General features: G+C 41.9%; 1 protein-coding gene across 3 annotated transcripts in view; it reads right to left on the bottom strand.

Annotated features, from left to right (window-relative positions):
* PRKG1 (protein kinase cGMP-dependent 1) overlaps window positions 1-21,237 on the bottom strand; it is a 1,260,290-nt gene that overhangs the window by 353,976 nt on the left and 885,077 nt on the right. For all 3 annotated transcript variants that reach the window (XM_078434117.2, XM_078434116.2, XM_078434118.2), the window contains exon 5: window positions 7,166-7,229. In XM_078434117.2, coding sequence (XP_078290243.1) covers window positions 7,166-7,229 — 64 coding nt within the window. The remainder of the gene's footprint in view (window positions 1-7,165; window positions 7,230-21,237) is intronic.

Raw genomic sequence — 21,237 nt, 5'->3', positions numbered from 1 at the left:
TCCTTACATCATCTCCCACAATATTGCTCATATTCCACCACCTCTTTACCGTCCTATCTTTCCATTCTTTCTTCTTTTACATTTCTCTGAAAGCTTTAAGAGAGAATTCACAGATTATAAAATTCAACCATTTAAAGTCCACAATTCCGCGGTTTTCAGTATAGATACTTGTGCAACTATCACCAAGATCTAATTTCAAAATATTTTCATCACCCTGAAAAGACACTCATGCTCATTAATCACTCCCCATGCCCCTCAACCTCCTGGGTTCTAGCTCTACAGACCTGCCTATTCTGGGCATTTCGTTTCAATAGAATCATTCGATGTATAGCATTTTATAGCCGAATAATATTGCACTGTATGAGCACAGCACATTTGATTTATTTATTAGGTTTCTACTTCTAGGCTATTAGGAATAACACTGCCATGGACAATTCATTTACAATCTTTTGTGTGGACATCTATTTTCTTTCTTTTTTTTTTTTTTTTTAAGTTTACTTATTTTTGAAATAGCGGGGGAAGACAGAGAGGGAGAAGGAGAGAGGATTCCAAGCTGGTTCCACTCTGTCAGCACAGAGCATAACACAGGGCTTGAACTCAAGGACAGTGAGATCATGACCTGAGCTGAAGTCAAGAGTCGGATGCTTAACCGACCGAGCCACTCAGGTGCCCCTGGATGTCTATTTTCGATTCTCTTGGAAAATACCCAATAACAGAACATATGTATCACATGGTAACCCTGTGTCTGCTATGTCAAGGAGTTGCCTGACTTTGAAAGAAGCCATGGGATTTTACAACCCCACCAGTGACATTTTAGAGTTTTAATTTCTTCACATCCACATTTGTTATCATCTGTCTTTTTAATTCCAGCCATCCAAGTGGGTGTGAAATGGTACACCTTCATGGATTTATTTTCATGTCCCTAGTGACATTGAAACTCTTTACATGTGCTTAGTGGCCTTCTGTGCATCTCTTCTTTGGGGAGACGTCTATTCAAGTCATGTGCTACCTCTAAAATTGAACTGTATGTGTTTATTATTGAGTTGTAAGTGTTCTTGATATATATTAGATACAAGTCCTGTGATGGTGAATTTGTCAACTTGGCTTGGCCCTCAGTATCCAGGTCTTTGGTCAAACAGTATTTTGGATTTTTCACTGAGGGTATTTTTTGTGGATAAAATTAATATTTAAACTAGTAGACTGTGAGTGAAGCAGATTTCCCTTTATGATTGGGTGGGTCTCATCCAATCAACTGACCATCTTAACAGAACAGAGACTGACCTCCCTGCCAAGAAGGAATTCTGCCAGAAGATGGCCTTTGGACTTGAACTTCTTGTCTCCAGCCTGCGAGCCCATTCTGTAGAATTTGAACTTGGCAGACTCCATGATCACATGAGCGAATCCCTTAAAACAAATCTTTGTATATATATTCATCCCATTGGTTCTGCTTCTCTAGAGAACACTGAATAACACAAGTCTCTTATCACATGTGATTTACGAATATGTTCTCCTATTCCACATATACTTCTATGATAGAATAAGATGTAGGGGCGCCTGGGTGGGTCAGTCAGTTAAGCATCTAATTCTTGATTTGACTCAGGTCATAATCTCACCATTGTGGAATTGAGCCCCACATTGGGCTCTGGGCTGAGAGTAGAGCCTGCTTTGGATTCTCTGTCTCTGCCCGTTGCCTCGAAATAAATAAGCTTTAAAAAACAATAAAACATGAAGAAGTTAATATTAAACAGAGTTTTGTCTTTACTTTCTCATCTCTATGTCCTGCCACCAAGCACACACACTTCCCACATCATCCCCCTTCAAAAGCAGTTATTTGCCTCATAGAAAGGATGACCCAAAAGAAACCAGAAAGAACCAAACAGTCTAATCTTCATATTCAGAGCCCTTTATCCCAAAGCAATTGCGAAAGAACAGGTCTTTGAATTCCCTCCAGCTTGGCTTTGAATAGCAAGAGCCAGGCCTAAAGGAAGGGAAGAAAAAGTTTCATCCAAACAACAGATTTCAAAAGAACTAATAATGTTCCTGTCTGCTCCATCAGTTTCTTTCCTGAGGACTCCAGGCCTGTTTAGAGTGGAAAAAAGAGAGCTTTACAGAACGTTCCAATAACTCAATCAAATGTAGAACTTTCCCCTGCATTACTAACAACTGTAGAGAGTGCAGAGGGATTTGGGAAGACCTCAATGTGACAGGGCACCACCGAGGAACAGTGACATACTTACTCACACCTGCTGGACCTTGAAGCGAGAAGGAGTGCATCTGGTACATTCGCCTCCTTCTCCAGCGATATTCTCTGGATGGTATAATCTGGTATTTGCCTCCTACTATATTATCAAGTAATGGGGGATCTGAAAAACATTTTCTCCTTGCCTTTTTTCCCCCTATTTTTACTTTCTCATCTTTTCCCTAATTCAGGAAGTCCGAGGAATATTATTTGTCTTAAGAGTTTGTCAGGACCACGATGGTATAAATACCAACAACAAAACAAAACAAAAAACCAATGGACCATCTAGGGACACAGAGCAGAACGAGCATTATTCAGGCTCAAGCGCGTCCAAGATGCAATCCTGTGAGGTTGCTGACCCAGAGGTGAAGAGCTTTACAAAGCCGATGTAGCAAAGAGGATTTTTAATTCTAAGATGAACAAATCCAATGTTTTAATGAGCAAATTGGACATGAAACAGATTCCAATAAAAGCAAAGAAGTGGTTTTGATATGCTTTATTTTCCATTTAAAAATCAAGGGATTTAAATATAGCACCCATGCCCCACTTCCATTCACATAAAAGGAAAATATGCTATGCCAAGCGGTGAAAAGTGAATTTGTTGGCTTAATTTGGTCTTCAATCTGGCATTTTCCATGAAGTAATTTTCCCTGAGTTCTCAACTGTTTTGCCCGTGAGGGCAAAAACATAACTCTTCCTCAAATTTTTGAACACGCTTTGCGATAGGCTATCAGGTTAATTCTTACTCGTCTTCTCTATCAGAAAATGTTTTTGTGTGCCTTAAAGATGTCACCACAGCCCTGATATTTGAACAAACGTCAGATATGGGTTTATTGCCCATTGTGCTTGGATAGGTAAGCATTGAAGCGAACTATTTCTCAGTTGGGGATTAGCTAGGAATTGCCCCATCCATTTGAAAAATGTAATTCATCACAAAGACTAATCATGTGTATGTGAAGGAAAAAGGAAGTGTGTGTCATTCATTGTTATAGTAAGAAAGAAGAAATGACACCTTATCTTATAATTTCACACTTCTCTTCCTTTACCCCTGGGTGTTTTCTACAGTCTCAGAATAGATCATAACACTTGACTAATTAATTCAAATAGACACTTTTTGCTTTGATAAAAGGGATAGGATGGAGGTCCATGAAATCAGTTTCTGAAGTTTGAGGTTGGTATTCACTACACGCACCTAAAATGCCTCTTCTGATGTGTTTTACCAACAATAAAATGGCTTCTCTAGCAAACCAAACTGGGAGCACCTGAAATCTTCTCTGATATGTACAAAGACTTGGTTGGAGTCAGATGTGGAAAAGCATATCACACTGATAATGAAGCTGAACAATGAGAAAGTCACACAGATTATTTCAACATGTCTTTGCAGAACCCAGCCTGGGAAAAGGTTGGGATCAGTGTGCTTCATCGGATAGGTCTTCTGACAAGAACTTACGCCTACACGCACCTCCTGAAAGGAACTAGAGAGAACTTTTGTATGTCCCTAAAGAGGCAAGGGAGATTCAATATGCAAAGGAAATCTTTCTACTCTATGATATAAAGACAAAAAAGCAAGGGTCGCTAAATTGCCATACCTAGAAAAAGAGTATTAGGGGGCACATGGGCGTCTCAGTAGGTTAAGCATCTGACTCTTGATTTCGGCTCATGTCATGATCTCTCGGTTCGTGAGAAACCCCCCTGCATTGGGTTCTGTGCTGACATCATGGAGCCTGCTTGGTATTCTCTCTCCCCCCCTCTCTCTGTGGCTCCCCCACTTGAGCTCTCTCTCTCTCAAAATAAATGAACTTAAAAAAAAAAGAGTAAGGGTACTAGTTCCTGTTGTAGAATCTCACAGGGACGAACACAAAAGCGGCTATGTACGTCCACACTAGAAATTACTGAGGGGCGGGGGAGCTGGGGGGCAGTGGCAGAAATGGCTCAGACAGAGGCTTCTTTTACACCTGTAGGAGAGGATGCTCAAGTGTCCCCTGTGTGTCCTTTAGTCACAAGGACCCTCCTGAACCACTTCATTCCTCTTTCCATCTGTGACACATTATCTCTCTCTCTGCCCCTGCGTCCCCTGTCCCTGTTCTTGAACTCTTTTTGTCCCCTTACACTGGAAGTATTGTTTCACAGTGACTAGAAGGAATAAGAGTCAGAAAGTACGCGCGCACAGGGACGCCCAGCCTCACTGGGCCGACGGCAGTCTGATCCACTCCAACCCCCCTTCACCCACCAGCCAGCCAGAGGTGATTAAAACACAACTCAGAACGTGCCCCTTCACGGCTTCCAACCCTCCACGTCTCCCCATTGTGCTCAGAATAAAAACCAAAGTTCTCATCGTGCCCGCAAAGCCACTGTCAACAGGCCTTGCCTGATTTCCTCCAGCCCCATGTCAGCCTGCTATAAACCTTCCTCCTGTTCCTCAAGGGGAAGAAGCTTCCTCCTGCTTTAGGACCTGTGTCTGCTCCCAGCTCTGCCCGGCACGCAGGGCATCTCCTATCTGCATTTGGACGTCAGCATGAACCTCACCTCCGCAGGGAGGTCCTCCTACAGCAACCCCATACCGAGCGGCCTCATCCCCAGCACCGTTCGCCTCGTCTGTCGCCTCTGCTGGAACTTAACGTTGCCGGAGCACAGCCCCGGATCCCCAGAGCCACAGCAATTCCTGGCACGGGGCAGGTGCTCCCCAAATATCTGCCCAACAAACAAGGCTGCCACTTCTTTGTTGAACGCTACAATAATACCGCTGTCCTTTCAGGAGGATCTGGCCTTCTTTCATCTTGTGGACACTTGCAGAAAGAAAGACAGCTCCATTACTATGCAAGCACATTCCCATTAACGTGATGTGACATTACCGTTGCTTTTGTTCTTCCCAATTTGCTCACTCTATCTGATCCATAATTGCATCTAATGTCTCACTATACTTGTTTATGCAACTTGAGTCGAATACTTCCGCGCACCGCGTGGTCTATTCATAGGTCTACTTTGCATTTTGTCTGTTTACTTCACTTCCGTGTCCTCACAACAAATACGTGGGCGCCTAGACACGCGTGTCCCTTCCCCCGCAGCATCCCTATAGGATGCACTGTGGCTCACAGCATCCAAACGTCCATTAAGGCACCTGCCGATTAGGAAATCTGACCTAAAAGGCGAAAATCTTTCTTTGGTCAGAATGGTTACAGAGCTCTCGCCATTGTCTTGCAGAGCATACAAATCCTCCCACAGCTGTGGCAAAGAAAGAACGTGATTAAAGGATTTTTTCGAAGGGCTTGATTGGGACTAGTCAAGTCTGTACTTTTAGTTTGCTTTGGTGAAAAAGAGAAAAGGGCATCAGAGAGCTCTTCAGCGTGTATTCAGCGAGGAAAGGAAAAACCGAAAGGGCCAGGGAGAGCGGTTTTGCATCCCAAGAGGCGACAGGCACAGGGGTCAGGGCGTTCAGGGAGAAGCGCAACCACTGTTTTTTTTTCTCGTGAATTCCGTCCACTTGAACCTGGTTACCCAATGTGACTTCTGCTTTCCTTTGTGTTCACACAGGAGGTGAGGGAGACCGGCGCATCGTAGGCGGGCTGTTTCCCATAGGCCTGGAGCTAGAATTCGCGTAGAGAAACCTCTGGGCTTCTACGGATCCTTGAAGGGCCGGGATGGGCGGGGGTGGGGGTGGGGCCCGGAGAGGAAACCATCTTCGGCATTTTTCCAAGTCATCCCTGCTCGCGCACAACTCTGACGATTGCTCAGCGCTCCTGAGACTCACACCCCCCGATGCCACCACCTCCAGCTGGCCCCGCTCCTCCGCACACACCTCCCATCCTCGCGCTGGCCACATCCCAGGGCCAGAGCCACCGTCCTTTCTGTACCTGCGCCTCAGCTCCATATTCTCTCCTCACCCCTCCTTGTTCTTGGCCAAGTACCCATCTGCGTGTCTGTGGGAGGGCAGGAGCGCGGCTTCTAGAAGGGACGATGGGCCAATTCCAAGGACCTCATCACACTGGCCTGTCTCCTACCCCAGGAGGGCTTTTCCCTCCCCCTCCCTTATTCTCCACTAGCTCAGCCCAGGACTTAAAAATCTGCCACCTCTTGTTCCAGCAGGGTTGAGCCTGATTTGTGCCCCCTATCACAAGTCTTCGATCAACTCTTCCTCGCCTGTTTAATTTAGATTTGGGACAGCTAACGTCAAGTGGGGTGGCAGGGCACCTGGCGGTCACGCTGTGTTTTCCTAGCTCATCCACGCCTCCACATCTGTCCTGCCTCCTCCTCTGTCCCCGAACCTCCCATCCCTCCGCCTGTTCTTCATCCTCAGCCGATGACCCTGCTTTCGGGATCCCTGGGGAAGCAGAAGATACCAGAGCAGGTGTCCCCCAGCTCCTCTCACCCCCATCACCCTGCGCTCCTGCATAGGCGCTCTGGTACCCCTCCTTCGCTGTCTCTGCAGAGACCCTATCCTGCCCTGGCCAGTCAGGATGCTGCAAACCTAGTGGGCCCTGTTGTACCATTCCCTGGGCTTCACAGCTTCAGAGAATACGAATATTAGCGACATTTTTGCATTGGTGCATGCATACTCATATGCTAATAAAACATATACCTGTTGTAAATTTGCTCATCTGAAGCTTCTGAGGGGTAGTTACTGAAATCTTGCTTTACACGGATGGAAAGAAGAGAGAAATTTGCCATCTCCCATTCTTGGAAGTCAAAGGAAACATCCTATTTGCCACAATGGGGTTTTCCTCCCTCAGTCGCTAAGTGGATTTGCACCTTTCTAACTGCGTACAAATGACAGGTGTGCTGAGCTGGCTTTTATTCAAAGCCACGTACACTGCTCACCCCAGGGCTGAAAGCTCTTTCAGGGTCTCTCTGCCGTGGGTGACCCGTCATCACGCTGCTGTGCTGGGCTATGTCCCAACCCACAAAGTTCAAGGGCTTAAAAACAATTACCTCTTCAAGGACATCGGCAAGCTTACTGAGGATCTCTTCAGGAAGGCTCTGGAACGTTGGGACACTGCAAAAGCAAACAGAGAAGATGGTGAAGCAACTTCCTTCCACCAACCAAACAGGAACGTGCAACAGCAAACGTTTCACGACCAAGAACCTGTGGATGAAGAGGAAAGCACGGACGCGAGCGTGACTTGATGACCGACAGGGAAAAGGCATGTTGTGCCAGGGAGAACACAGAAGTGGGCCAGAGCCGAGGCTAAAGCCCACTTATAATTATAGATGCCTCGGCTATAATGGGGGAAAAAACATTTTCTTCTTTACCAGTCTTCTCTCACCAGATTCCTCTCTAGGTCCCTCTGTACGTACACGCACACACTCACGCACACTCCCTTGTACAGAACACCTCTACTCATTCTTTAGGACACAGCTTGAATGATGATACACTCGCACCTACAAGCATTCATTCAACAACCTTGGAAGCTTGCTTTCTCCCCAACCCCCTCCAGCCAGGTCAGGTTCTCCCCCCGAGAACTCCTTTTTCCCCTGCTCTAGCAGTCGTTAGATATTTAATCACGGATTTGTTCTGGGGTATTCTCCCTGCGAGAATTAAAATTCCACAAAAATAAGAACAGCTTATCTGTCTTATTCAACTCCTGTATTTTCTATCATTTACAAACAACGACACGTTAGCACGTGTGGAGCAAAGTTATGAAAGCAGGGATGTGTGAAGGCATCCTGGGACAATGATAAGGAGCAGATCAGACGTGGAGAAAAAAAGCCAGACTCAGTAGGCCAGGAAAATGTTAGTTTCCCTTACCTCCTCCTTCTCTAATTTTTCCACCCAATGACCAGCAAAGGAAAATACGGAGCAACGCTAAATGCACAGACCAACAAAAGTTCTTTTATATGTGAAATAGTAATGACTTCAAAAGAAATAAACACACCCATCAACATGTCATTCTTGAAACTCCACTGGAAAGCCTAACTGGGATACAGAACTGAAGTCTCATATAATCATACTTCAATGCTTAAATAGAAGGCTATAATGAGTGCATCTACATTTGCGTATCTGATATTTGACTTAGCAAATAATTCAGGCTTGATTAGAACAATACAATGAAAGAAATCAGAGCATACCGTTCACCTGTCCCTCTGATTCCTATTACTTAGTGTAAAGCCTACTGACAAAATCCCAAGGTCTTTATTCAGAGGTAGAACAATTCACCCAGGCCCATCTGTTCCACCAGATTTACTGCTATGGTCTTAGCCGTGTGGGTTTTAATTTCCAGAAGGCAGTCTATTTCAGCAGCTGGATGGAACTTCTCACAGAAACAGAGGAAGACAGAGGAAACTATTTCCATGAGTGATGCAGGTGGAAAAACCTACCCCTTCCTTGTTCTTTTAATGAGCTATCTCTCAGCATCTCCTAAGATGGAAGGGTGATCAGAATGCTTCTATCCCAGTGGTATTGGTGGAAAGCACAAACTACAATCGAGTTTTCCTCATGTTATTATAATTGGCTCCCTTCCTTAGACAAGCCTATAGTCTCTTCTATGCTCCACTTTATCTGAACTATGCTATGTCCATGCCAATCCATACCATAATAATTCCACGTTCTGGAGAGTTCTTGTCCACAAGAAAAAAAAAATTAGTATGTGCTTGATGACATAATACATTAAGCAAAAACATAAACATTAAATTGTAGGAAGGGCACTTTAAATACCTTTCGCAACTGTGCTTTTTTTTTCAGCTCTGAGTATAAATGACAAATAGAATGAGATATTTAAAGTGTACATCGTGATACATGTACACATCGTGAAAGGGCTCATCCCATCTAGGTAATTAACACACGTGTTACCGCATATATTTATCTTTTTTTTTTTTTGGTGGAAAATATTTGCAGTTTTACTCCATTAGCACATTTCACGGTGTTACCCCTCATCATCACCATGTGATACATTAGATATAGACCTTATTCATCCTAAGCTGTACCTGAAAGTTTGTATCATTTTAACCAGCATCTTCCTGTCTCCTCCACCCTCCAGCCCCCCCGCACCCACGTTAAGACCCAATGTTTCTATGACCTTGACTTTTTACTTCGATTTCACATACACGTGATAGCATACAGTATTTGTCTTTTTCAGTCTGGCCTTGTTTCACTTAGCGTGAGGCCTTCAAGGTCCCGCCATGTTGCAAATGTGAACTTCCTTCTTTCTCATGTCTGAATAATATTCTGTTGTATGCTTATCCTAATCTTTGACAATTTTAAATGTCTCAAAGCATTCAGTAGCATTTGTTACCAACGAAGATTAAGGCTGATTTTTAAGAAGAAACATTGTGAAAAAATGGTAACAACTGGGGAACTTCTAAATTTAACAAAATGGAGAGCAACTGACAAAAAAAATAAATGGCTTCACTTTAATAAATTGCTTTGAATATACTTCTGTAGCTATCTTTAAAATCCTAAGACCTTTATGATTACAAACAATATATTTTTAAATTTATTTATTTTGAGAGTAAGAGAGAGAGAGAGCACATGTGATAACAGTGAGGAGCCCAACATGAGGCTCGAACCCACGAATCATGAGATCATGACCTGAGCTGAAATCAAGAGTCAGATGTTTAACCAAGGGAGCCACCCAGGCATCCCCTCTCATAGGATTAATTTCCTTTCTAAGAATTATTGGTTCACCAAGAGCTTCAACACCAAGAACAAAACAATTGAGGATATTCATAATTTGGAATTCTACCCATGAAATATGTTGGTTAAATTTCCCCCAAACATCAAAAGACATTCGTGTAGACTCTACTCATTTGCACATATAATTCAAGATGAAGTTGTTTATGATTTAGAAAACTGAAGGCAAAATAATTATAAGGACAAACTTCCAGAAAATGTTTCAACTGTAGAGAAGAATATTTTAAGTGAAAAATAATTTATTATAACAATCTTCATGCTAATTACAAGTAATTCTTACACATCTATTAAGACTGTTGATTCCCCTAAGGACTTACAATAGGCCTGAAGTTACAGAATGTGTTTGAATGTAATGTAATAGGGATGATTTAATGCCTGTAAAGCTCTGCCATTGGTTTTTCTAATGGAATCAAGTAAGGACTTGGAATTTGCAATTTGCAAAGACAATAATACCAGACGAGATTTGAGTCTCTCCTATTGGCCAGGCACTGGGGTAAGCATTTTATAGAGAACATAAAGTTTTGTTTTACAACCACCTTCTGAAATCACCATTGTTATTGTCACCCCTTTTACAGATTTGACAAGTGTGCCCTTGAGAGTTGGCCTGAGGTGGCACCACCCAACATAAGTGACAGAAGTTGGAAAATCCCCCTCTAAATTACGTGGAGCTCATCACTTAGCCACTGGCTGGTATGGGTTACAGTCACATTATTAGAAAATGCCTCATGCAGCTTTCAAAACAGTTCTATAGTCTTTTCGATAGTGATATGGATATGAAGAGTATTAATAACGTTTGATTTATTAACTACCTTTTTATCATGAAAAAAGTTAAACAAATTGAAAGACTGAAAGAATAGCTCAAGAATCACCTGTATCCCCACCACCTAGATTTGCCACTCTTTACACTTGTGCCATCTTTATGAACCTTCAGTTCACCCACTTTTCTTTGTGTCTATAAATAGGCTCATAGATCATTTTCGAGGAAACATTTCATAGTTGCAGATACCATGAAACTTCACCCCAGGCCCTCACCTGCAGCGTACATATCCGAAAAATGAGAACGTGTGTCTAACTAACTATAGTACCATTATCATACATAAGAAAATGAACATCACTTCTGTAATAACATCTAGTATCTGTTTCATATTCAAATATTACTTATGTTCAAAACTGTCTTTACTATTTCTTTTCTTCTCAAACCAGGATCCAGTAAAATTCTGCACATCAATTTCTTTTGGCTGTTCTGTACCTTTACCTCTAGTCTCTCGTTCTACAACACCCCTCTCCCACCTTCCCCCATGGCATTAACTTTTGGAAGAGACTGGACAACTGTCTTATTGGATGTCCCACATTCTGAATTTGTCTTAATGCTTTTATTTCTGCCAATCTACTGTTTGAAAGGAACAACTAACAGAGGGGAGAGAAAACCCAAGTACAAAGAATTTTATTACAGCCATGTGTCAATGAAATTGAAACACTTACAGAATATAGAATTTTATACAGCAGCAGCTTGAAATGTGATGTAAGAGGCTGCAGATTCCCCAAGACCCTTTTAAGGGGGGTCCTCAAAGTCAAAGCAAATAGTGTAACTTGTAATTTGCCTTTAATACCGTATTCTTTCACATGTATACAACAGAATCCCACAGACACCGTACAAAATATGGTGACATCGGGGCACCTGGGTGGCTCAGTGGGTTAAGCATCTGACTTCAGCTCGGGTCATGATCTCGCAGTCTGTGAGTTCGAGCCCCACGTCAGGCTCTGTGCTGACAGCTCAGAGCCTGGAGCCTGCTTCGGATTCTGTGTCTCCCTCTCTCTCTCTGCTCCTCACCCGCTCATGCTCTATCTCTCTGTCTCTCAAAAATAATTAAACAATAAAATTAAAAAAAAAAAAGACAAAATATGGTGACATCATTGCTTTGATGGTTAATGGATATATGCTTGTATGTTCTTGGGTTTCCTAGAATGTAAGGTAGTATATAGGTTTATAATATGTGTACTATTTACAGAAATTAACTCAGCATAATTTCAGTAAATCTGTGCTCTTACTAGACAGTTATCACACATGTGCTATAATCTCGTAACCTTATCATTCAGCAGATCATTCTTTTGAACTCCTGAATAACTGGCTATTCAGACCTGTGTTTCTTTTTTTTTTTTTTTTTTTAAAGTTTATTTATTTTTGAGACAGAGAGAGACAGAGCATGAACGGGGGAGGGTCAGAGAGAGAGGGAGACACAGAATCTGAAACAGGCTCCAGGCTCTGAGCAGTCAGCACAGAGCCCGACGCGGGGCTCGAACTCACATACCGTGAGATCGTGACCTGAGCCGAAGTCGGACGCTTAACAGACTGAGCCACCCAGGCGCCCCCAGACCTGTGTTTCTTGTGTCAAAGTGAAAAAAACCCAAAACAGTAAGAAGAAAATACATTTGCATATCTTGTGTCACAATAATAGTTTTATATGTTTTGCAAAATATTTCTAACTTTTAGAATTTTATCTAAAGCTGTTATAGCTTCAGACTTTTGTAATTATTATTAAGAACTAAATAAAAGAAAGCTCATTATATTTTTGTTCATTTTTAAGAATGTCACTACAAGAAAAATATGACAAAATCAACTTTTCCCTAAGAATTATAATTTCCCTTATTGTCTTACAGAAAGGAATATTTCTTAAACAACCTTATTGTGTCAGTTATGATGTCACTTTGAGCCCAATCATTCACAATTTAAAGAAAAGGAAATGGAACTTTTAAATGTAGACGTGATGAGGATTCTGAAAGCCAAAAATCATTTGGTACGGCCTTTATTTTTTTTTAATTTTTTTTTTACGTGTATTTATTTTTGATACAGAGAGAGAGCATGAACGGGGGAGGGGCAGAGAGAGAGGGAGACACAGAATCGGAAGCAGGCTCCAGGCTCTGAGCCATCAGCCCAGAGCCCGACGCGGGGCTCGAACTCACGGACCGCGAGATCATGACCTGAGCTGAAGTCGGATGCTCAACCGACTGAGCCACCCAAGCGCCCCGGTACGGCCTTTAAATTAGGAAGGGGAGCATCTCATGGGATGAGTCACCATACTGCAATGACTCGAAAAGGCCAACGGTAGCTCAGAGACCAAGAAAGGATTGCAGAGTTGACCTCGTTCCACGCCCGCTGGATGAAGTCAGTAGAAGAAATCACTGCACTGCCTCTTTCCAATGATATAGCATCTAGTTGAATTAAAGCTACAGCTGCGAGCACAGAAGGGAGTTCAGTTCTTCTTTACAGAGCTGCACTTTTGCCTTCGAGTGGATTAATGTATGGACATGACTACACTTGCCCTTTTGTTTGTATTTATCTGCTGCCAGAAGCAACCAATCATCAGAGAAGATCATCTTTTCTACGAACAGCTGGCTACAAACACAAGTGGGACTGAGCTATCCGGTGTGGAATAATTGTTCCCACCTATGGGTCATTCTAGAACAGCTAGGCTGGTATTCGCACCGATGGTGTGAAAGCAACGGGGACCCCTCAGCACAGGTTAAGCCGGTGACCACCAAACTGCACTCGTTGCCATTTTATGCTTAATCCCCACTTACCCACAGTTAGAAAAATGAAATAAAACGTCGTTTTTTACTTTAACACATTTTTGATGAAATAATAAAAGTTATTAATATTATTACGTTTCAACTCTTAAATACGCCTCTTTTGAATATGGTGTGCGACAAAATGGCAAGTATGCAAGCTGTCCTTCTGGGTATACCAAAGCACGGTGGCAGTCTCCAGGAAGATCCCTTGTGTCTTTTTTTTTTTTTTTTATTTTTTTTTTAACGTTTATTTATTTTTGAGACAGAGACAGACAGAGCATGAATGGGGGAGGGTCAGAGACAGGGAGACACAGAATCCCAAACAGGCTCCAGGCTCCGAGCTGTCAGCACAGAGCCTGACGCGGGGCTTGAACTCACGGACTGCGAAATCATGACCTGAGCCCAAGTCAGCTGCTTAACCGACTGAGCCACCCAGGCGCCCCAGATCCCTTGTGTCTTTGCTGGAATGGCAAGCTGAAGACTTCCACTTGATCCAAGGAACATCATTTTTACTTGGCAATGACCAACAAACTGTGGTTATTCAGATGTGTGTATCTGGCAGACAGTTTTTCAAAAAAGAACAAAGTGAGCCTTTTACTACAAGGGGGGAACAAACCAGGCAGTGTTTGTTGCCCATGATAAAATGTGAACTTTCAAATGAAAATTACAACTTCACAAAACTTTTAGCTGCCACTTTGGGCTTAGCAGCTTTCCAATACTTGAAGACTTTTCTGATGAGATCTTTGGTGATATGTGGATATTAACAGATAGGGTGTTTAGGATTGGAAATCCTGCATAGTGCAGTGAAGCAGTATTTTGCCAGGTGATTGATACATGCATGATGTTACAAAACCATGCATGGAGAAAGATCTATTTGAAGTACAAGCTGGATCAATAGATTCTAATGTAGCTACTGTTTGACATTCCATATTGCATTTAACCTTCAATAAACCAGTATTTGTTGGGCTGTGGTGTCGCATCAAAGAACAAGGTCCACAATTATCCGAAAACGTCATTAGCCTACTTCCCCCCCTTTCCTACCACCAATCTCTGAGAGTGATCTTTTCATATACTTCCACCAAAACAAATTCACCAGATTGAATACAGAAGCAAATATGAGAATTTGTTCTCTAGCAAGCCAGATATTGACTGGATTTGCAAAAAATGTAAATTCAAACTTCTATGTTCACTAAGTTTTGTTTGTCTTTGGAAGATGCAGTCATCTTTATTAAAAATACACTTTTTATGTTAACATATAATGTTTATTTTTGGTGGTTTTAAATACACTCGCAAATATCTTTAAATATTCTCATTTTTAACTCCTAATACAGTCAATATCGAGAGATATAACCCACCTAAGCTGGAGAACCACTGACTTACAGTTATAAAAAGTGTTGAAAAGCATGTAAACATGGAATACTTACAACATTACAAGGAAAAGGTGGTAAAAAATATGCATAATGTAAGATGTTTTCCTTAAGTCCCCCTTTAATTCTCCATAGAGAATCTTTGCAGGAAAATAGCAGAAGGTTAACAAATATTGTGGTAGGTGGAATAACAATCTTTTAACTTTTTTTTTCCTTTTCTCTATTTTCTTGTATTCTCAAAATGTTCTGTTTGATAACTGTATTTTTATTGTACCAAAAGTTATAAAAGGCACAATCATGGTTACAACTAAATACAATGTATCTTCGTGGGTCTATTTCAAAGAAAAAAATTCTTACTGTTGTTAAAATACGGGTTTAACTACATGATTTATTTACTCAGGAAAACTTAAGTGAGTGCCTATTATGGGCCACAAATTGTTGTAGGTGTTTGGGATTCATCAATGAACGCCAAGGTTCCTGCCTACTGATCAGAAATAGAACATAAAGAGCAAACATAATAAGCACATGTGACACAATTATATATGTGTGCACGCACACACACGTATGATAAAGTACATGAGGTAAGGGCTATAGCATTTTCCATCAGAAAACTTCCACAGGCATTACAGTGGGAGGGAGTCTAAGGCAAAAGACTGGCCAGGATGAGGATATTCTCATTGAAAATGTGAGGCGGTAGCAGAAACCTGAGAGGTGAGGGAGACAGTTAACCGTAGGGTCCGAGAGAGAGAATCCAGGTAGAGGAACCAGGAAGGCAAGGGGTCTGTAGCACTTAGTGGACCCCAGAGACCCTGTCCCAGCTCTGTCAATGAGAGTCAATGGCAGGGAGGCAGACAGCAGAGGTTGGAGGCCAGCTAGGGGTCTGCTGCCTGATAGATGGTGAGGGTTGGAAAGGGTGGAAGCAGGGGAGGGCCTGGGAGAGCACCTGAGTTCTGCTGGATCCTGCAGGTAGAGGCAGTGTGATTTCCTGGTAGACTGCAGTGGGATCAGAGAGAGTGAGTTGGGGGGGGGAGGTACTTTGCAGTAAGCAGTCCACAAAAACTACCTGAATATTTTTCACAGTGAACAAACACGTTTTGATGTTTTTAAACTACTTAGCCATGGAAGGTTTGATTTTATCAGCCTTTGTTTTTATTTGTGTACGTATTTTCTTTTTTTCTTGTAAAGTTATTTCTTTAAATTCAAGTTAGTTCACATACAGTGTAGTATCGGTTTCGGGAGTAGGAGCCAGTGACAGATCTGTCACATGTAACACCCAGTGCTCATCCCAAGAAGTGCCCTCCTTAAGGCCCATCCCCACACCCAACACCTCCCCCCGCCAGCAACCCTCAGTTTGTTCTCTGTATTTAAGAGTCTCATGTTTTGTCTCCCTCCCTCTGTTTTTATCTTATTTTCCCTTCCCTCCCCCTATGTTCATCTGTTGTGTTTCTCCAGTTCCATACGAGTGAGATCATAGGATATTTATCTGTGACTTAATTCGCTTAGCATGCTACATTCCACTTCCATCCATGTTGTTTCAAATGGCAAGACTTCATTCTTTTAGATCACGTGTAATATTCCATTGTATCTATATCTCACATCTACTTTTATCTATTCATCAGTCAATGGACATTTGGGCTCCTTCCATAATTGGGCTATTGTTGATAGCACTGGTATTCATTTTTTTTTTTAACGTTTATTTACTTTTGAGAGAGAGAGAGAGACAGAGCATGAACAGGGGAGGGGCAGAGAGAGAGGGAGACACAGAATCTGAAGCAGGGTCCAGGCTCTGAGCTGTCAGCACAGAGCCCGATGCGGGGCTCGAACCCACGGACCGTGAGATCCTGACCTGAGCCGAAGTCAGACACTCAACCAACCAAGCCACCCAGGCGCCCCATACTGGTATTCATTTTTAAATATAACCAGGGTATTAGATGTAGCCCCCTATTTTTAAGGCAAGGTATCTCCAACAAACGCAAATCTGGAAATAGTTGGACAATGTCCTCTACCTAGAGCAGAGCATGCTGTTCCATTACTTACTTTTGGGTAGCATTTGGAGCACAGAAGCTTTTTCATTCTGTCACTAGAAATCAGCTCTGTATCAAGATTAATGCCAACAATACTGACTGGGGGTTTGCCTGGGTGGCTCAGTCAGTTGGGTGCCCAACTCTTGATTTCGGCTCAGGTTATGATCTCATGGTTCAGGAGTCCGAGCCCTGGATCAGGAGCCGAGATAACAGTGGAAAGCCTGCTTAGGATTCTATCTCTTTCCCTCTCTCTCTGCCCCTCCCCCATCTCTTTCTCAAAATGAATAAAATAAATAAAAAGAAGAATATTGACAGGTATTGTTTCTTTTGGTGCCAGTGGCTTCCTGCAGAATAAAAGCAGAAATCTGACCTACCAAAGAAACCAGTTTCTACTGATGAAGGATTAAGTAAGGGTCCTTCTTAACCTCATAGATACGTGAACTTTCCCCTTAGGGGGCTCATCAACAAAAGTATGTTTTTGGCTCTCAACATACTTTTCTCCCATAATTAGATCATTTGTCACTGATCCTGACTCAGTCAGCTATGCAATAGTCTTATAACTTATAAATAGTCATATAACTTATAACCCCCCTCCTGGGGGTCTCTTGCCCCCACCTCAGTATATACTACATACATCACTGCTAGATTCATCGTCTATCAGCAACATTTAGCTCTTATCACACAGTGACTCCAACCTTCACAGGCTACCTATTATCGTACAGATTCTAAGAATTAGAATTTTTTTCCTGTGTGTAAAAATACTTTAGATAAAGCAAACCATTATGGAGACATGAGGTATAATTTTATCAGTTGTGTGAGACAATATAAACTCCTTATCCTGAGCCACCGTATAATGTATGGACTTCTGAATGAAAGAGAATCAAGTTGAATTAGGCTCTGCTACTAATTACTAGCTATGCCTTGGGCAAGCAATATAAACTCTCTAGACCTCAGTTTCCTTCCCTTAAAAAATTGGAGGGGTGGATGTAACCACCCACTGCATAGGGTTGTGGTGAAAGTAAGCAAAAGAACAGATACAAAGCATTGAGAAGGTGACTGGCATACAGTGAATGTTCAATAAACATTAGCAGCCGCCATAATTAAATAAAAGTTTTATGTTCTAAGTGTTATCATTGTTTACGACCTTCAATAATCAAAATAAATGTTCTAATATGTCAGATGTAAGTCTCAATATAGACTCAGGAGTGCTGGAAATTTTCATTTGTTCACTCTCTTCAATCAAATTATTTTGGAGTAGGAACAATTTTTCAGTTGGCCATCTGATAATGTTCATTGTTTAGCTCTTCCTCAAGGTCACACCAAATCCAGGAGACATGTCATGGCCAGAGGCTGGAACGTAAACTCTCTCATCTCTCTGCTATCAAGATCACGAAGAACCCATGATGTCCAATGGCTCTCTGCTTTTGTGCCCAGAGATAAGAGAGGGGACCTTTGGTCAAGCTGGGGACCCAATGCTTCCGGCCATCCCTCCCAGGTGAGTCCATGCAGAGAAATTCATTCTTGAGGAAACATTTCCAAAGGTCCTTCTTTCCCCACTTGACTCTACTCTTTTTAATCTCATTAAATGAATTTAGGTTTTAAAAATAGATAGGACCGTATCTTCTGGAAGCTTTCAGTATTGACCACATATTCTGAGATCAAGAAATTCACGTGTTCATTGCAGCATTAATTTACAAAAGCCAAGATATGGAAACAGCCTAAGGTGCCCACCAATGGAGGAATGGGTCAAGAAGACGTGAGAATCAAATACATAGACATATTTGTCTATATGTAATGGATTATATAATCACACACCTATATGTCACATACATAGAATATTATTCAGCCATGAGAAGGGAGGACACCCTGCCTCTTGCAACACCACGGAGGGACCTTGAGGACATTATGCAAGTGACCTAAATCAGAGAATGACAAGTACTGTAGGATACACCTGCTTGTGAAATCGAAAATGCCAAACTCATAAAAACAGAGTAAAATGGTGGTTACCGGGGGATGGGTGTGGGGGGGGATAAGGCAGATGTTAAGGATACAAAGTGACAATGGTAAATAAAAATAGTAATAGTAAGCAAGTCATAAAGATATAATGCACCGTGTAGTAAATTCTGGCAAGGATACCATATTATAATCAACTTTGCTGAGAATCTAGAACTTAATTATTCCAACCACTCAAAGAATAATATGATGGAGGTGGTAATTATCATCACAATGGCAATCAAATTACAGTATATAAATGTATCCAATTACCATGTTGCACACCTTACATTTACAATGTTATATGCCAAATATAGTCAATTTAGAAGAAAAAAAAAAAGCGTGCCGATCTGTTTGGAAAAGAGGAAAGGGTAGAACAACAGGGAAAAGTATTTCAATAATTTGTATTTTAACAAAGTGTTCTCCAGATCCATCACTAATATTTGCAGGGCACTGATTCCCTGTGCAACCAAGCACCGTGCATCACAGCCATCCCCCCATCACCCCCACCACTCACTCACGGACACGGCTGCCTCTTGGTCAACGCTCAGACACAGGAGGGAGCAAATGGCAGGGTGGGAAGAAAGGACCTGAGGAGAGGCCAGTGCTGAGCTTGGACATGAGCTCAGGGCCATCTGGGCAATAGCATTCCAGGATCCTGATCGTGGCATGTGGTCTAGAGGGGACCACACCCGCGAGAATCTAGAGGGGAGCCCTTCTAAAGTAAAGGGCTCAGGGGGCTCTTGGGTAGCTCAGTAGGTTAAGCTTCCAACTCTTGGTCATGATCTCATGGTTCAGGAGCTAGAGCCCCACCTCAGGCTTCTTGCCAACACTGTGGAGCCTGCTTGGGATTCTCTTTCTCCCTCTCTCTCTCTGCTCCTATCCCGCTTGTTCTCTCTGTCCCTCTCTCTCAAAAAATGAACAAATTTTTTTTTTTTTAAAGTAAAGTGCTCAGAGACGGGCAGCTCTAAGAATAGAGCTCCTCTAAGCATAGTCCTCCTCCCTTGTCACCCACTCATTCGCCCTCAGGGAAGCTACAGCCCACACCGCCTTGCCCAGCCGAAGCCTCAAGCTGTGTGCCTTCTGCCAGGACTCTTCTGGTACATTCTGCCACATCGCTTTATTCATTTGACGTATTTCCATCGAAATGGTTAGTGGAATTGATGGCAGAAATGACAACGATGTTTTTCAACCATTCAAAGAAGAAAATCCATAAAACCGTTATTCCTGCAATTTTCATTTAGACAAGAGTTACATTCCCATCAGTTAGGTATCTTTCCTACCGCCCCCACACTAGGTACCATGGGTAATAGGTAATTCATCTGAGCTCAGTGAGTCTCACCGTTTTCACCTCTAATGTAGAAATGATAATTCTGGCCTGAGGAATCTCAAACCAAGGCCATGAAATACTGTAAGAGAATGTATTTAAAAGTGCTTTAATTTCAAGTTAAAGCACTAGACAAATATGAGTGATCAAGTTATTTACAGACACAACAAAAATACTATAAGTACTGTCTTAAAAAAGCATCTTCTAAGACTATAATATACCCAAGTACAAACTTCCAAATTTTATTTTAATGTTTTGGAGTTCCGCAGATTCACCACCTTTTTCAAAGCCACTACCAATCTCTTACACCAAATCCCTGGTCAACATGCCCTACGACAGTGGTTTCCAAACCTGACGGTCATTAGAAAGTCAGATTTAGGAAGTCATAGAGTGAGTTCCGAGAAAGCAATGTAATTTCCAAACTGTCATAAAAATATCCATCACATAATTTTATCCTCTTAATGGTTTTTAGGTATATAGTTCAATGGCATTAAATATATTCACACTGTAGTACAACCATCACCACTATCCATGTCTAGACTTTTTTTCATCTTCCCAAACTGAAAATACACCAATTGAACACTAACTCCCCATTCTCCTGTCTCACCCTGGAAGCCAACCTTCCACTTTCTGTCTCTCTGAATTTGGCTACTTGGGGGCCTCCTATAAATGCAATCAGACAGTATTTATCTTTTTGTGACAGGCTTAATTCGCTTAACATAATGTCCTCAAGATTCATCCGTGTTATTCAATGTAAGTTTTAACACCTCCCCAGATGACTTAAGTGTACAGCAGGGTTTACAGCTTTACCAATTATTTTCAGTTGGTATGTGATAATGTAAAAAAAAAAAAAAATCACTAAGGAAAAAAATAATAAAATATCACTAAGAATCACAAACCTAGTCCAGCTTGTTTTCTGAAGTGCAGCCAATCTTCTCAACCTATGTATGTTATCTTATTTTAGGTTATCGTGTTATGCAATTTTGTTAGGCTAGGTTATTTTGTTAGGCTAGGTTATTTTGTATTTTATTTTCATTTTATTGTGTTAAGGACACTTAACATGGAACTTGCCCTCAACAAATTTTAGTGTAGGATAC

The sequence above is a fragment of the Panthera onca genome, chromosome D2 (genome assembly GCF_046562875.1).
Source record: "Panthera onca isolate mPanOnc1 chromosome D2, mPanOnc1 haplotype 2, whole genome shotgun sequence".
NCBI lineage: Eukaryota > Metazoa > Chordata > Mammalia > Carnivora > Felidae > Panthera > Panthera onca.
Note: the sequence above shows the minus strand (reverse complement) of the source record. Positions and strands in the feature narration are given on the sequence as shown.